Source organism: Buteo buteo, chromosome 19 (genome assembly GCF_964188355.1).
Source record: "Buteo buteo chromosome 19, bButBut1.hap1.1, whole genome shotgun sequence".
NCBI classification, from domain to species: Eukaryota; Metazoa; Chordata; class Aves; order Accipitriformes; family Accipitridae; genus Buteo; species Buteo buteo.
In genome coordinates this window covers 1,696,179-1,714,275 of record NC_134189.1, presented here as the reverse complement: position 1 = coordinate 1,714,275, position 18,097 = coordinate 1,696,179, and the positions used below count along the sequence as shown (strand labels likewise).

The 18,097-nt window shown below is 46.9% G+C and overlaps 1 protein-coding gene across 1 annotated transcript in view; it reads left to right on the top strand.

The window, feature by feature from the left end:
• The window catches only part of CACNA1I (calcium voltage-gated channel subunit alpha1 I), a 158,417-nt gene that overhangs the window by 79,318 nt on the left and 61,002 nt on the right, over positions 1-18,097 (top strand). Inside the window, exon 4 of the mRNA XM_075051956.1 lies at positions 7,476-7,573. Coding sequence (XP_074908057.1) covers positions 7,476-7,573 — 98 coding nt within the window. The remainder of the gene's footprint in view (positions 1-7,475; positions 7,574-18,097) is intronic.

Genomic DNA, 18,097 nt, shown 5'->3' with positions numbered 1-18,097 from the left:
AGGAGGAGTGCCCAGGTGACTGCAGCCCTGATGTGGCTGGGGGGGCTGCATCGGCTCAGCACCCCCACATGGGCTGGTGCCCCACGTTGTCTGAAGCTCCTGCCCGTTCCCAACGCCCTGGTTAAAGTTGCGCTTTCTTCCAGCCCTGAGCAAGCAAAGCAAATGGGGGCACGGGCCACCACACAACTCTCTGAGCAGGGAAAAGGGGACGCCTAGAAAGAGGCTTTAATTTCTGCCGTAGCCCCCAGGACCTCCGGGGGCAAGTCAGGATGTGGCTCCAGCTGTAGAGCAAAAGGGCTGGTGTGGTGCAGATAGCTTAAAAAAAATAGGTCTCGCCTGGGAGCCCTGCAGTCCTGGGGCTGGCAAGTAGCCTGTTTGCACTTGCTGTGTGTTTTTTCTCTCCGCCAGTACGTGCGCGTCCTGTAGCTGCAGACTCGGGGTGGAAGAAGTAGTCCTTCTCTCTTGCCTAGCGTTTGGGCAGGCAAATTGTTTGATTGCCCAAATCTCCTGGCTCTGTTTCTGACATCTCCAGATGGGTTTGCGAGAAATTGGATTCATCCCTTACTGGTGCCTGCCTGCTTACAGCTCTCCTTGTGTACAAGCTAGGGCACGTCCAGCCTTAGCGAGGGCTGACGGGACGTGTCTTGAATGCCACGCGTGTCTTGAATGCCACGCGTGTCCTGTGCTCTAGCTGTTCAGCTGTGTGCTCTTCCTCCTGCCTCCTTGCTGTTGCTCCAACGCTGATGATCCCCACTATCCAGGCAGTCATGGGCCACCAGTAAGTGGATTTTGCTGCTTACCCTCCTTTTTTTTGGAAAACCACAGATTCAGCTAATAGAGCCGCGGGGGGAGCATGGCCAGCCCTGTTCTCCACGGCCCCTGCCCGCTGCTACATCTCTGGCCACAGAGGGCCAGGACTACGTGGATCTAGCAATGCACATGCTTTTTAATTTCCTTTCATTAGAATGGCTCATTAATATGAGAGGGGAGATACAGCACCATTGGAGTACATTGTCCAGTGGGAGGACTGGCTTTGCTCCTTCTTTGCATTGTAGCTACAGTCTTTGAAGCCAGAGCAGAGGCGGTGAGACCTTCCTCTCGTCCTGGCATGTACTACAGAGGTGGGAGGATTTAGGGGTAAATCAGTCTCCTACTGCCACCCCACAAACTGCAGGTGGGAGATTTCAGCTGTGGGGTGGCTCACACATGGCTCACGTATCAGGGGGATGGACACCTTGGTAAATGGAGAGATGTCAGCTCTAACTTTTGGTGCCGATATCCTAATTAAAAATTCAGATAGGGAAAACTGGCAGATTTAGTCTTATGTTTTCCCTGCAACTCCTATGTTCTGGGTCTTCGAAGTGGTAGAAATTCCAGTTGGTGGAATTTGATGGCCAAATCAAGGAGCCAAGGACAGAAAGGCATATTCTTGTACACAGAAGACATTGGTTAAATCACATCTAGTCAGGGTATAGGTGCGCGTCAGGGTTAGACCGCTGACATAGCTGAGAAACTGAAGGAATTCAGAACAGAGAGCAACCAAACAATCTTCTGCCTTGGTCACCCCAGGTGCTCGTAGATGCAAGGACCAAATAAAAATCCACAGGCAGGAAAAGCTTCACTTTGCGCAGAGACTCATAGCAAGCCTGAAATTACAGCTAGGAAGTCACAGCCACGAAGTTTCTGGCTTCAGTGCCAAACCCAAATTTGAGAAAGAAATATGAATTGATTAGACTGCAGTTAATTAGATTTCAATTGAAAACCCCTATCAGAGAAGGGGAATTATGCAGCTTTTGAATTTGACAAAAACATATTGGCTTTGTGTCATGAGAAAAATACTGCCTCGGTATTTTTCATGAATGCTTCTAGAATACATTTTAAATATTATTTCTTAGCTGCTAATTTTCAGCAAATAGAAGTTCAGGAGCTAAGATTAGGAAAGTTAATAAGTATTTAATAAAGGTATAAGGAGATGTAAATATGAAGAGGTAAATGGTAATGTTTGAACTGTTTTAATCATGGAGTTCATTGAACATAATTGTGAGGAAGCCGCTAGCCAGGCACTGCATAAGTACATTATCTTGGGTTACACGTACAGCAAGATGAAGTCTGAATTTTCTGGACTCCTTGCACGGTTTTCACATTCTTGCTGTGTCTGTTTTAAATAGACTTAGTTTTTATTCCTCTATCCTGCTGGCCCGCCTGCTCTCCTGTGCCTGGCACAGAGCCACGCTGGCCGTGCATTTCTGCTGTCGGGCAATCAGCATCGCTCTTCTCTCCTGAGTTTCGTTGCTGCTGGAGAAGTGGAGAGTGCTAAGACAGATCCAAGCCCGCTCTCGAGCTCACGAGTGCAGAGGAGCAAAAGAAGTGCCAAGCTGTAGCTGATGAAGCTATTCTGCTCTCGTTGAGACCTCAAGAGCAGTGGAAGTTGGTGATGCTGGTGCTTCGCTTGCCCCCTCGTCCCCGGGTGCTTGCTGTCTGCTCCAGTGGCTTGGCGTGGGATGGAGGTACGCCAGACCAGGCGCTTTCTGGATGGGGTCAATGTGCTAACAAATTGCTCACTTGTTCCCTGCTCTAGCTTGGTCTCATCTCTGTTAAACTCAAGATCTCTTGTGTGTTTAGCTGAGCAGACTTACCTGGGCATAGGCTAATGTTTATCGGCAAGGCAGAGACTGAGTCGGAGGAGGAAGCAGGAGGGTGATCAGTAGGGAAAGGGACAAAAAGAATAAAGAGGAAAGAAAGGATTGGGAAGGGAATTGAAGGATATGAAGCAAAGTGGAAAACGATGAAGGAAAGGCAAGGGGCGAACAGAAAAAATGGAAGTTAAGGAGGAAGATTAAAATGAGAGGTGGGAATGTTGCAGGCGGGCATGAGTCAGAGGGCTGTAAAGAGAGAGAAGGGGTAGGGAGGAGGTGGGATACCGTGAGAGCGGGGGGGGAGGCAGAGCTCGAGCGGAGAGGTGTGCCCTGCCAGGCCCCCCCTGCTTTTGCAGGATGGACCCCCCTGCTTTTGCAGGATGGACCCCATGCGTGCAGCCAGTGACCCTGTCCCATTTCCCAGCATTCCCACTATCTGTCAGCCTTGAGCTGTATGGTGTGGGGATGGTGCATGCATCAATCCTCTCTCCTTCCAGAAGAGTTTCTCATGGAAAGTTTTGAGGAAGAAAATTTCTAGCGAGGGAAGAAGAATTACTGTATAAATTCAATTATCTTGACAGCTCGGTACTCAAATTCCATCACAGATCAGGAGTTTCTCTCTGATTTAGCAGGGTTCCAGCTTTCTAACCTGCCCCTGCACTTGCCCACCCACGCCAGAGGCTGCAAAATACTTTAGTGGTGCCAGAAATGAGCTGCCATCTCCCTCGGGAGAGATGCATCCCTCCCTGCCCCGTCACGATAAGGGGAAAGGACAGCTCACAACCAGCACAGGCTGCTTTTTTTTTTCTTTTCTTCCCATATCCTACATTTTGTTTGACTGCCCCTGGACCTTAAAGAAACTAAGGCTTTTACAAACAAGACATGCTTAAAGCAGCCAAGAAAAAGGGGAGAACTAGATAAAAAGCAGTCAGGTCGTGGGGTCTACCCTTGCTTGTGGCATCTAGCTGCCACAAAGCGAGGACGAGGTGCCTGGAAAGCTCCTGGAGTTTAATAAGGAGGCAACCATTTTGTACTAGCTTTAATGTTTCCCTGCTCTTGGTTTATGAGTACCCAGCAAACGCACGGTTCCCCAGGTTGCTGGTGCAATAAGGATCCAAGCACCGAAGGCTGGGTGTCAGCCTGAGAGTCCAAATACGCACTGCGCACCTAGTCCACCATCACAAGCTCTTGAGACACTGACACGGGAAAACGTGAACCTCCTGACATAAATCTGCTGCCGGTTTCTGGCTGATCCCTTTTTGTGACAGGCTCTTTTGACTCTGTCGGCCTGTCACCATCTCCGCATGTGGCAGCAGGTCAGGTAGAGCCCACAGCTAGAGAGGGTCAAGGGTACAGGGTTTCCACGCAGCGGGGAGCAGGGCTGGCTGGAGAAAGATAAAAGCAAAAAACCTGGGCTGGCAATCCCTGAAATGCTGCGTATGCCCAGAGACTCTAGCAGAGTTGCTTAGAGATCCCATTTCATTAGAGAAAGGAGGCAACATTTGGATTCATTGGTTTTACCTACACAGAAAATGTTTTGGGGTTGGTTTTTTTTGTTAATCAATAGGGTTTCATTTCATCCCGCTCACCTGCAGTCCATCATGGGCATGGTGCCCTTGCACAAAGAGAAGCGTGAATATAAGCTGATACTAAAGCCATCACCAGGAACAAAAAGGCGAGAACGAGTGGCCCTAATGCAAAATTGCACTGGAATTGTGTTGGAGTTGTTTTGGATATGATTTACGTGACTACAATAGGCATAACTCATCCACAGGGATTTAAGCATCCTGGATGTGTCTCTTATTACAGCCAAGACCAGGACACCTCAGGAAGAACTGTAGGCAGAAGAGCTCTGCTAAGCGAGCTGAAGCCCTGGGCTTGCTAGGGCTGAGCTCGTTTTTGTTAGAAGTTGCTCTCTGAAAAATTTAACAGTTGCCCTTCTCTGACCCATCGTTGGGAACAGCCTGCTGTTTTTATTGGCAGAGTGATTGACCGTTCAGTGTTTTTTTCCTAGCTAAACTGGAACATAATCGCAGCAAATCTGTGGCCACCGAGGGCTGCAGGAGGCTGGCTTGCTGGCTGTCTGAACTGCACAGTTGCAGCTAGGATAGCTTTTGTCTTGCTCTGAAACTACTTACGCTCGCTACTTTGATGATTATTAATTTTCTAGTGACACATGGATTGTGCCACGTAGGTGACAAGATCATTCCAGCTGGGAGAGGGCAGTGATGTGCACCTGGTTAAGGCTACTCCCATTGTAACGCTAGCATCGTGGCTGTAGCCACAAGAGGACAAAACTTGAACCGCTTGTAAACGGAAGTTCTATTTTTAAATGACTATTGCATGGCTAAGTCTAAGAAAAGATGTCACCTCTGCCCACTGATTTCATCTCAGCCTTAGCCCTATGCTGTTCCCCTGTGCTGAGTTTCTGTGAGGGTCACGGTGTTCTTCAGGACTTCTCATTTGGTTGCTTGCAGTTCAGAAAAGACCGCTTTTTGTACTTAGATGTATTTTGGGGCTATTTGCTTACTTGGCATCTGACAGAGTGTGTTTCAGGTTGTTCTGCTACTGCTCAGAAATAATTTTTTTGCCTTCAGAGGTCTGACCTCAACCCAGTGCTCTAGCGATATGATTTTTTTGCAAAGGAAAGAAAGTTCTGTAGGACTTCACCAAGCTTGGAGACCTTTATGTTTCTGTGCATATACCTAACCCCTATAACAGACTGCAGCGTAGGGACTTCTTCAGTCATGAAGCTGCCTCTACGTGTCAAGTCTCCGTGCTGTGAAGAGATGTTGGCCCACGTCCTGGGAGCAATACAGCTATGTCCATATGGTGTTTTGCCCGTAACCGTAGTTCCAAAGTTTCAGCAGGTCTGTCTAATTCTGGAGCATCAACACGCTGATAAGGCAATCTTGAGCAAGGTTGATCAGTGCTTACTCAAGGCCCTTTGCACTGTGTTCGTTTGCACCACGCAGGTGCGTCCTTTGTGTAGTCGTGTCTGTGCGTTATGTGTTTGTCACGTGTGTGCGTTCTTCCCCCTTTCTTATCTGCTTCCTAATTTCATCTGACTGCATCCCAAGCCTCTGTCTATCATTGATGTTTTCTGTAGGCTATCTAAGTATTGCTGCTTGGTTTGGGATGGGGGGTTTTTGAGTTGCATTTTTTGGGGGATGTGAATATTTTGATTATCTGTATGAAATCCCTCCTCTCTTCTTCTGCAGTCAGTGTATGTAGAACTGACAGCTCCAGGGAGGTAAATGAATGCCACTGCATTTCAGAGGAAGAATTATTTCATGCAATTACCCTAAAAGTGCATGAGAGAACAGAGTGAAAGGAATGAGGGAGAGAAAGAAAGAGAGCATGAGAGAGAATAATCACAACACTTCGACAGGTTTACCCCATTGTGTTTGAAAATCTATCACTCTGACAAGTCCCCTTTGTGAAAGGTGTAGACAGATAACTAGACATTTGCTCTTCAAGGTCCTTTTGAGTGAAGAGGGTGATCGATAGAAGAATCAGTCCATTTCATTCAAGTTTTACTTAAGTCCTTTCCCTGATATTTTTTACGGACTGGCTGTACCGTATTTCCCTCTCAACATCTCACTTAGGCTCTTTGATTCACTCCTCAGTGGTTCCTGGGCAGAAAGATTTGGGTGGACTTTAGGTTACTTGACTATTAACTTGTGGGTCTTTCTATAGAAATTGTAATGGTTTTGGTTTGAGAAGAGGTGCAGTAACAAAAGGTTGTGTCCCCCGATCCCTACCCATCTCTTGAGCATGTTGAGAGGCTGAGCAAAATGGAGTTTTTTGTAGTTTCATTATTCATATCTGAGAAGAGATTCAGGAGAAGCAGTTCCTGTCCTGCCTCTGCTGCTGTTTCACCTGCCAACTCTGTCACCCTCTCGATCCCCTCTGCATGTCGGGGTCACCCCGGAGAAGCTGGTGACCACAGCCCGTGTCTCCCTGGGGGCCTCATGCGCCTATGTTCACTAAAACACGCAAACCGCTATGAGATCCTTAGGTGGAAATTGCTGGCCAAGATAAATGGTTAGCATAATCCAGTTTCTCGCCATGCTTTCCAAGAGGCAGGCAAGTTACTGGACTTTTGCCATGCTGGGCGAGGAGGGGAGCACTGGGTTGAGGGATTTGGGGCCAGGTCACTTTTCTTCACCTGCACCTGCTGCTCTTGCGGCAAAGCCAACGCGTTAGTCATAGCTGTTAGCACTTTGAGGTTATTTAGGGAGCACGCTGTTGGCTTAGGAAAGTTAAGGTCTAGCATATATCCTAAAATTAGGCTTTTCCCCTTTTGGTTGGTGTCAGAAAGGAGTGATTCACAGCTGTGGGAGAAGCCTTCCCACCTAGCCGAAGCAGTTACCACTTTAAGTAGAGTTTGCTTCTACATGAGGTAAAACAGTTTACCTGAAGCTGCTTCCAGGGACCTCATCCTGCACTGTGAGATGAGGGGAAAATGGGGAGTGCCCCATTGCACTGCAGGTAACGCTCAGCAAAAGCGGCTACGCAGCCCCCGCTCCTCCTGTCCTCGTGGGAGACGTCCATCCCGCGTGCGTGCCCTTGCCAGGGGTGCGTGCTGCTTGTCGGGGCATCTTCACGCAGCTCCTTCCCCTCCCGACGGCCGCAGCAGGTAAGTGTTATCGCAGCTCCTGCCGTGGGCTCCGGTCCTGCTCCTGGGGGCTTCAGCTTTGCTCCTGAAGACTCAGGCTTCACCCCCGTAACTTCCAGAAACCCTTCAATGAAGAAATAATGACTGTGGCTGAAACCAAAATTTTGGATTCTTTTAAACTTACTTTTCTTTTTATCTTTCTCTCTCCCCTCTTGCAGGATGGTGGAGTACTCCCTGGATCTCCAAAACATTAACTTGTCTGCAATCCGTACTGTCCGTGTCCTGAGACCCCTGAAAGCCATCAACCGTGTGCCCAGTAAGTCCTGCTTCCCTCTCACAGCTGCTCGGCTCAGGTTGTGGGCAGTACCCGATCAGTAAGGCTGCGTGTAGTAGTGTTCTCCTGGCAGAATTCAGGACAAAACTGAGTGGAGGCTGCTGCACGGTGTGTGCAGGCTTTTCCCCGTCATGGGGCCAAGAGGTGGTGTTGGATGGGCAGGAAAGCTACAGTGTCCCAGCCTGCCTGCCCTGGCCATCCTTTGTGCAGGGCCATGCTGATGGCTCAGGAGCTGAAGCTGAACAATACGCAGTAAAGGAAAGGGTTTGTTCTTGCTCTTACTGAAGGATGTCGCAGGTTTGATAATGCCTGCAGCCTCAAAAAAGGGATGTGTGTGAGGTCTGGAGAGGGGTGAGCTGGGGGAATCAGGGAGAATTGGCTTGCTCAGGCTTTCACACGCTCTTCCAGACCCTCTCATCTGAAAAATTTTCACGCTATTACAGCTTAGGGGCGTGTAGCACCGGCTATTTTTTCTCTCTTCTTCACCTTGTGCTTTGTACTCCCTCTTTTGTGCTGACCGTCCCCTCTGTGAGTTGGCGTGTGTGCATGAGCCAGGCTGAGCACCGCTGAGCACGGGGCCGCGTGTGAGCCTGGACGTGTCAGCAGCCGAACTGCTGCCGGCCGGCACCGTTCAGGTCTGGGACGCAGTCCCCCCACTCTCTACGTGCAAACCAGGGAGGTGCTGCAGCCCTGGGATGTGAGTCGCAGCCCTGGGACATCTGCCTGGGACACACGCTGCTTGCATAGAGGTGGCCCCTCCATAACCCTCGCTTCCTTCCTTTGCCTTGCTTTTTTTTTCTTTTTTTCCCCCCCTTAAGTCAGTATTTTCCCCGCAACCCTGGAGCGAGTAAGCAGGCGCTGCTGTTGTTGTTTAACTGCAGGAAACACTGATGGAGGTGGTTCAGGCTTCGCAGTGGTTGTATCCAGGTGGATGGAAGTGAACCGCTGGGCAGGTTACGTGCTGTTGGGATCAGCGGGTTGCAAGAGCACTGAACTCGGTCTGCTGCGTCACTGTGATTTTTTTTCTGGCTATTCCCTGTGCAAAGGCAGCAGCTGCCACACGCAGCCCTGTGAGATTTCAGGCGTTTCTTCCGCAAGTTTTTCTGTCTTGCAGAGTGGCAGGAAGTCTCTTTGCTCTTCCCCATAATCTCCCTAATCAGGCTGTCTGCAGTGGCTAAGACCTTGCCAGAGCTCTCCTAATCCTTCTCTCGAGTTCGGATGTTCTTTTTCCTTTCGGGATCTGAGGAGGTTTGCACAGTCGATGTCCCAGTCTGCATCACACGTTTTTTCCTTGTGCCAAAGTCACTTTCACGATGCCACCTATTTCTTGAACATGCTATGGAGGTGGATTTCAGGGTCTCTGGCTCCATGCAAAGCCCTTCTAGAAAGGGGTCTTGTCCCTCTTCCTGGGTTTATTTTTATTTCTGAGCAATAGCCAGGGACAGAGGATGCTGGAAGGTGTGATGGAGGAACTGAGGCACAGTCCTGTGTACCCAACATGGCAGGAGGGTGCCAGGCAGAGCAGCAGCTGGTTTGGGCACTGAACGCACATGCAGGCATATAACAGATCCATCATGGGGGGATAAAGATGGGAGCCAAGAACAACTTTTTGGCTACTGACTGTCAGCAAAACAACTCCCCCAGCCTGTCTCCACCTCTCTGGTCCTTCTCCAGAGAGGAGAGGGCTGGGACCCAGCCACGGTCCTGGCTGTGGGAATGCACCAGGGTGGGCATCTCTTCTGCGAGGGGGTGGCCTGGAGGTCGTGCACGGCAGGCTTGTCCCTTCCAAGAAGCGTATGGCCAGCTGTGCGAGGACAGCACCATCCTCGTGTTACGCAGCCCCCTTTCCTCTCTGTGTCGTAAGGAGTCCCGTGAGTCTGTGCTCAAAGACCGCTTTGAGGCTGACCCTGTTATCAGGGTAGGCTTAACCTTGGTGGCGAGTGGGAACATCTTGAACGATATCCCATTGACTCCTGCAGATGTCTGCCGCCTTAATTGCCGGACACCAGTGGCCAGGAGCAAAGCTTGACTGATTAAAAAGTCAAGGCTTTGTTTTATTCCTATTTATCTCCCGGAGCAGTCGAAGTCGCTGCCCTGGGAAGGAGCGGTGTGAGCGGCATCGGGACTGGCCCACCAGGGACCGGCTCCATCCTTGTGGAGGCACCAGGGATGCTTTCAATCATCTTGCCTCACCTTTGCAGAGCACAGGCTGTTGAATTTCCCTGACTGTCCTGACTGTGATGCTGCCTGTCTGCTCCTTTTATCAGTACAAAACTTTATCTGTATGAAATTGATGCTGTTTTAATTTCCACTCTGTGGTTAAACCTTTATGTATCTTTCTCACTACGTAAATCTGTGGTTATATGCAGAGAACGTTTTGGAAGAAAGACATCCTGCTGTTAATTAAAAAAAAAAAAAAAAGAAGAAATTGGATTCGCTGGGAGACAAAGCACTGACTTGAGGGTTGAAAACTGGCGAAGAGACTGTAAACAAAGGCTTGTGATAAATGGGAATGAGCTGCACTGGAAGAAGGTGCCTAGTGGGATACAGCAAACATAATTAATGGGACCTTTGGCCACAAGTCTTTTTTAAATGTCTATTTAAAGTTCTTCATTACTGATCTGAAGCAAGAGGAAAGTCTATTAGTGAGATGTATTGATGATACCAAGCTGGAGGTGTTGCAGGTGCTAGCAAAGAAAGTGGGAAGTAAGACAGCGGGAGGTAGAAGGACACTGAGGTCTTGGTGGGAGTGAGAGACATTTGAGGAGGGGCAGGGAGTTAATCCCAAAGGCAGATATTTGGCCAAATTCAGAAGGCTGTGATGGGACAATGTGGCCCAGCCACACGTGGCCATTTCCAAGGCTTCTACGCAGGCACCCAAGTGGGGACTGGTTTTCATAGAGGAGCCTGGCCATGTGGACTGAATAATGGCAGTTTATTATCAGGGGAACGGACAAAGTGATTAGGAACCTGGGTGATTACTGCATGAGCGGATGAGTGCTGAAGTGGTCTGTCTGGGTAGATTATTTAGCATCCAAACACCAGTAACACTCTAATAATTAATCAGCCAGCATTTGAAAAGTCCACATACTGAAGTAAGAAATTTCTGGAGAAATTTGAAAGAAATTTCACACTACATGAAGCAAAAAAAAGAAGTGATGCCAGAAAATTAGGAGGGAGGCAATTCAGAATGACTTTAAGGAAACAGTAACAACATGGTAGAGGAAAAAGTATCACCTGTTAAATAAGTTAAAGTTATTTTATATTCTTGGCAGGTGGGCAAGGCTGAAGTTTAAATGCCCCAATTGGATATGTCTAAATTTTCCTTACCTGTGTTCAGTCTTAACATGTTATTGAAAGCCCTTCCTTACAGTGAGACTTGTGAGGCTTTGAAACAATATCCCACAAGGAGCTGACAAATGCTATTTGTGTGTGCCGTGCTCATTATGTGTAGTGTAAAGGACGCATAGACTCTCCTACCTTAATCAGACAGAAAAAAGAAGGACATCCAGTGTAACCAAAAGGTGGTGAACGTCCATTAAGGAAGAAGTTCTCCACCCAGTTCGTAATTAGGCTGTAAAACTCACCGCCATGGAATGTCCTTCCAGCCCCAAATCAAGTAAGACGCACTGTGTAAGTAAAGTAAATAAAATGAGATTGTCCAAGGGATGAGAGCTCACATGGAGACATTTCTAGACTTCAAACCTCCTTGCTTCAGGGTTAGAGCTGATCTTTAGCTACTGGTTATCAGCAATCGACTGCATTTCTTGCAATACTCAGCAGGATCAGCTACTGACCATTTTGGATTTCACTTCTGGATGAAGAATTCCGTGGCTCTGCCCTGCCTGATCGTTCCTCCATTCACATGTCATCTTTGAAGTGTACTAGAGAAAACATGAGGCACCCTAGTTTTGTAAGACGTATCACAACTTCATTAGCATTCCCGCTTATCTCTTGCATTCCTGACTACAGCATCAGGAACGCTGCCTTTTGGGGTTTTGCTTGAAAATGCATGAAGCAAAAAATCAGAGATTGTTCTGGTCCTATTACCATGTGATTCAATTCCATGGTGGTGAGCTGGTGTGGTAAGCCCTGAGAGTCACTGAACAAGTGTAAAGAGGAAAAAAAATACTCTCCAGGTCTCTGTCAGAGGTAGCTGCTTTCTGCTCTGGGCACATCTGTGTCCCGGGCTTGGGGTGAAATTCCACATCCATTTGTTGTTGTTATCCCTGATTGTGTGGGTTGCTAGGTGAAACACTGCGGTTTCTGCTAGCTCTTTCATCCCTTCTTTTCATGGCAAGGCACAAGGTGGGGGGGGTGGGGGGCTGGTTTTGTTTTATTCTGCCTGCTTTTGAGCAGGGAGACTGTAGTCATTTCTGATCATTTGAATTTCCTTTGCTTCTGTTATTAGGTTTTTTGACATTGAGGCAGAAAATGTTTCTTCAGTTTACTCTTTCTTGTCGCAGTGGTCTTATGTAAAGAAGAGCCCTTGCATTGTGTTTGATGTCTTCCAGTTTCCACTTACAATTTAGTAACTGATTCATCATTTGGAAGCAGATTACTTCAGCTGAGCACACTGTACGGAAGTGAAGGAGTCTGTTACAGAGTGTTGCATAGCAACTTTATTGAATAGAAAGCATATACATGTGCTAATACTTGGTGTGTAAGTGCGGTAATACTTATGTGGAGGTTTAGGCATTAGAAATACAATGTTATATTCTTATTACTAGCTGTGCAGGAAATAGAATTTCAGATTTGTGGGAAGTTCTGCTCTTTCTCAATGTGTTTTTTCTCAGTCAGAACAAGAATAAGCATTTCCCATCCATTTTAATATGGTTTTATTTTGCCTAATTTTAGGTGGCTTGTTTGGCTTTTTGATTTTTTTTTCCTATACTTTGTAATGATAAGTTTAAAAATAAAAACCCCTCAACTGTGCCATTCTAGTATAAAAATGCTTTCTTCTCCTCTTGTTGTTTTCTTTTTGCTAAATGATGTTTCAATAACTATTACAACACTGAAGTGTTTCCATTTCAATGAAATAGCATTTTTTTGCTGGTAAAAGTGCTGTGTAGGAAAATCTTGGTCTAGCACTGTTTTTCTTTATTACTTATTGTTAATATACTAGCTCCATGGGTCCAAATAGACCGGAGTTTGCTACTTTTCTTCTACAGATCTCAGATATAAACCAAGATTTGTTAGTTTAATCTTTCTCATATTTCAGACCAGGTGAGTGACACCCAGTGGGTGTCACCAGCAGACTCAGGGATACAACTGACATCTCCTGACTCTTAGCCCGGCGTTCAGCTCACTAGACCAAAGCACCAATGTAAAAATAGTCTGAAGCAGCTGAACCCTGGAATGGGAAAAGCAGATGTTTTGTATTTATATGCCTGCCTTAAATCTGTATTCCTCACCGAGCTACCTGTGTTTGGTGGTGTAACAGTGCCCAAGACAGAGTGGTCTGGCTATGAACCCCACACTTGGCACAGAGGAAAAGTGATGACGTTTACTTCTCTAAATGTGTTTTCGAAGAACTAATTTCACTGATGAGCATGTGTGAAATTAGCTTCTGACTGAGACAGATTAGGCTGTAAAACAGTCTCATTTACGGCTAGATCAGACAAAAAGCAAGCACATCTGACAGGCACAGTCCTGCCCTAGCAGCTGGAAATGCAAAGGGATTATGAGATTCCTCTTCTAAGACCCCCCCTACAGGGTCTTTGCTTCAGATGCCTCAGTCTTTCTGAAAGAGGACTGTCACTTGCTTGTTCTCTTCCAGCGTTGATTCCCTTTACAAAATGTACTCTTCCATTTCACTCTTTTGGAAGTATATTTTTTCCCTTCACGGCCTCGTTTGTGAAGCGATAACTGAAACTCAGATATTGTTGTATTTTCCAAATATTTAGACTTACCCCATCCACAGCTCTTCATATAAGCTGCTCTGTAAATATTTATTATCACATCTCAGTGACACACAAACCATACTTACAACCATGTGCAAATGTGTACACGCACAGGTTTATCCATGCACAGCCACAGTCCTGCGCAGGTTAGTACAGGGACAAGAGTGATGTTCTCTTGCAGCATCCATACACAAAAGTTAAGAGGTCAGAAAGCCCTTTTTGTGCCCTTTTCAGGCTATGTGCGACTCAAATGCATTCAAAGATGAAGCTGCCAGCTTTCTGTAGGCTCTGTCCCAGGCAGGCGGGCAGTCAAAGGATAGAGGAAAGCCTACAGGGGATGGACTCGACCGACGGGGTCGAGTTCAGTCTCTATCCTCTCTTCCAACCCCATCTCCTAGCCAAGTGGAGTGGAGCACTGAAGAGAGCGATGTGATTTATGCCCGGAGCAGGCCATTAAAGGATGCCTTTCCTCGGCGAGGGGGGCAGATCAGAGATGGAAATGTAGCTCAGAGCTGCACTTCCCTGTGTGTGCAGCTCTTGCATCAAGTCAGTCGACCCCTAAATCAGACAGATGTGTTCAGGGTACGGGGAAGCAGTGCGAGGGGGAGCAGAGGAGCGTGAGGATCAATAGAGAGGAGAAGAGAGCAGAGAAGGAGTGGGGCTCGAAGGAGCAACGCACAGGAGGCAAGCGGCAGGGTTTGGGCACCGCATGCGAGGGCACGATCCACCTCCACGTGTAGGATAATGCAGAGAAAGTGGGGGGGCGGGAGGGAGATAGGGGAGGAAATCAAAACCAAAACAAGGGCGAGGACTCATACAAAGAAAGTCTATCGCCTCTCAGATAGATATGCTGGATAGGTTTGCAAATCAATGCTTCTCTGGGGCTTTTTAACAAACCGAGTGGGCTGTAACAGACCTGTATCTTGTATTGCTGGAGAGACTCTTCAGTCACTGAAGACAGGCTCTAATTTTATTGACTTGTCTGATCTTAGTGCTGTTTTTCATGTGCATTCCACAGTGTGTAATATATTGCCACGTGTTTAAATGGGCTTAAATCAAAGTAAATTTGGGAGAGAAAAACTAAAACAAAAAGAAAATTGTATCCCTGTGTTAGTGTAGCATCATAGCAGGGAGCTGGGGAACACTGAGGTATAGGAAATGTAGACCTGGTAATGCCTCGTTTTGTGCCACACATTGCTTAGTCCCTTTTTTTGCAGTCACAGGTTATGGGAGAAAGTCGTCTTTCCCTCTCTGAACCCAGTCAGCTCGATTTTTCACTCTTATTATAAACACGTATTCAAAAGTCATAAATTGCGTAGGTTGTCAGATGGTTTAAAACCATGAGATTTGAAAAAAGAAAAGGACAAAAAATCACAGAGTATTTTTATTTTTCTCGTGGCTTTCAGACCTTTAGACCTGTGACTCAGATCTTGTAGTCCTATTTTTCCCCCATAGTAGTGAGGAATAGAAACTACTCTTTTTTTTTTACTGTGATCTGAGATTGTCAAGTCATAGCAAGATTTCACGCCTGAAGGTTTATGCCACGCATCCCAAGACTCCCGATAAAAATCACAACAGTTAGCAACAGCACTTCGGAGTTTGTGTTATTGGAAGTAAAGCAAGCCTGGGAAAAAAAAAAAACCAAACCAAAAACGAGTCATAGAGAGACCTTTACTGGAATCTTTATTTCTCCCTTCTCCTCTAGGGGAACCTGCATAGCCAGAATTTTAAAAATGCTCAGCGCCTCACAGCTCCCGTTGTGACAATTTTGCTGCCTGTTCAAACAAGCTCAGCCTCCAGTGTACACAGCGCCCTCGAAAGCCCAGCCACGTATTTTGCTGCCTAAATGGGAGCTGAGCTGTTTTGCAAAATCTGTCCCATGGGACCTATCAAGCAATGGATACCATGGAAATGTGAGCAATAATGACAGTGTATTATGGGGTGAAAGATAATGTCATATTACACTAATGCAAATTACGCTTTGTGTGTGTGGGCAGGGCAATTTACAACCATAACCTTAAATTTCTCAATCTTTGTGTATTTTGGGCCTGATTCTCCTCTTCGCACACATTTCACCTAACATCACGTCACTGCCTGCAGTAGAAAGAAACATGATTCATGCTAGTGACAGCAAGAGGAAATCAGCTCCCTTAAATCTTAACCAGAAGTTGCATTAACACTGTTTTACATAATATTTTGCATTATTCTGTCCTACTTACACAGCACTAGAGATGTGTAAAGAACTTAAGAGTATTTATAGAATAGAGGCAAGTAGCTCGCAGCCACAGCAATGGAGTTACCTTTTGTCCCCGGTGTTGGGTGACCCCTGCAATTCTGAAAGAAAAGCTGGCACTGTGTGTTTTTAATAGAGTTTTCACTGAAAGTGAATGCAGTCATCATTGCAGTGATAAATAGGGAAAAAATGAGATGTTCAGTGAATGAACAACAGTAGCAGGTGGTAGTAGGTGTTGCTTATTAGATGTTCAGTGTTAGAAAAAAGAACAGAACGACAGCAATCCCTCAGAGACACCTTTCTAAGAAATAATCTAACACCTGGCATCGCTCTCCAAGACAACATTACTTAACAGCCCACAGCTTGCAAGGGGTTAATGGGGTGAGAGAGGGAAGAAGGGGGCTCCTGACCGAGACCTTTGCCTGCGTCCTTTTCTGCTCACGTCACAGATTACGTGGCTACCAACTGTGCTACAGTGGCACGCGGGAGCGCTTGTGGTGGATGAGCTTTCTGTCGCTGTCCGTGGACCTCAGCTGGGCTCACAGCATCCCTAGCAGGGTGCAGGCTGCTGCAGAGCTCAGATCTCTCCTTTCTGGATCACAGCAAAGCCTGGGCTGAGGCGTCTCTTTTTCCAGAGATGTCAGCGTTTAGGTATCAAGGTAAATGCTCTGATTTTGCCCTCGCTCTTGAGGCTGTTGTAACCTGGGGTCAGGTTTGCAATTAGGAAGCCTCACCTCTGGGCTCGCTTCTTCAAAGCACCGGGCAGCTCCGGCTGGTACGGCTCTGGTCTGTCGTCCTTCTGTAGAGCCGGTGAGGCTCCAGCTTAGCAGGGAGGAACTGTTTTATGCACTGGGTCTTGTGCATCTCGGACAAAGCTATGATATATGAGAGTTTGGGACTGCTGTTTAGACCACCCGTCTTCTGTGAAAGACTTGGAAGATGCAATTATAGTCCAACCCTTCAAGCCACAGTTCCTTTTTGGTGTTATTTATGATCTGGTGAGAAGATCACTTTCCATGACCTTGGTGTATATTTCTCATAGTATTCTCCAAAGGTTGTTTTTTTTTCTGTTCGTTTGTTTGGGTTTTTTTGCTTTTGGCACCTTGATACTCTCTTTAAAAAAAAATCTTTTATGAAGAGGTCTTCCTTACCCTGTGTTGGAAGCTGGGCCTGTTTCTCTGTAAGATTTACTGCAGGTCTCTAGCAAAGAAACGTGGCAGTAACTATTTGTGGGGTGAGCCAGACCTAGGCTCCATGGGACTTGTTGCTATATACTATGCTAGAGGGAATTATAATTTTTGAGATTGCTGACGCTTCTATATGCTAAGTCTCGCTAGGAGGGCCCTACTGCCTTGATGTGCATGTGACATTTGATGGGCAAGTGGGAAGGAAAGCTCTGAGGGATTCAGAATATTGAGATCAGCCCTGGACTTGGTACCTGAGCCCCTTCAGTGGTGTGCTGAGCATCATGGCTGTGCAGTGCCTACGTGTTTGTCTTCTCATCTTCCCCCAAGGAAAACAGCATGTCTGGGGTTTCATTTGTACTCTCTTTTTGGCAGTTGTTTTAGCTGAGTGTGTGTTGGGAGGTGTTGTAAGTGGTGTATTTTCTTTTTCTCCTTTTCCTTTTCTTTTTGATGCTTGCGTTGCCCTGACCTGATCCATCTAAGGTAAGCGCCTTGTTTTCAGAGTGAAAAGCAGTGAGGTCTGTGCTAGTCCCTGGCTCCCAAGGGAATTGTTTCTGCAGCCTCAGAGCAAGCTTGAGAGTGCTTTTTCTCTTACATCAGCACACTTTAAACCTACTCTGGAGATCTGTTGTCCCAGCAGGGTGAAGCTCTGACCACAGGTTTTTTGCTGGAGCTCCAGCCTCTCTTTTGGCTACCTTAGGCTTAAGCTGAGGAGTACTTTGGAGGACACTTAATGCCTGAACTTGACTCAGTGTATCCTAAGGGAAGTCACTGCACCAAGGTGAGGCTTGATGTGCCCATGCCACTGAGAAAATGAGCGACAGCTTTTTCTACTGGCTGAAGCTTTATAAGTGCTGGAAATGTCATGCTTTGGTATTTTCTGTGGTCAAGCTGAGGAGTGACAAGAATTTGGATAATTAGAGGTTAGGTCATCAACGGGCTGAGCAGAATGAGGTGTCCGAGCTAGTCAGAGATGCTAGAAAGCTTTGCTTGTCAGCAAGGCAAGAGTGGGGCGTTGGTAAGGAAATTGGTGGCATTACTAAACTATGGGATATGTTGACAACCTGCAAGTGTCAAACCCCCAACCCTAAATGTATCCTACAAACGCACCAGGAACCTGGCAGAGAGGTCAATGGAAAGACTTTGCTTGCTTCTGAACAAGGCCGGTGTTTTACATTTGCATCTG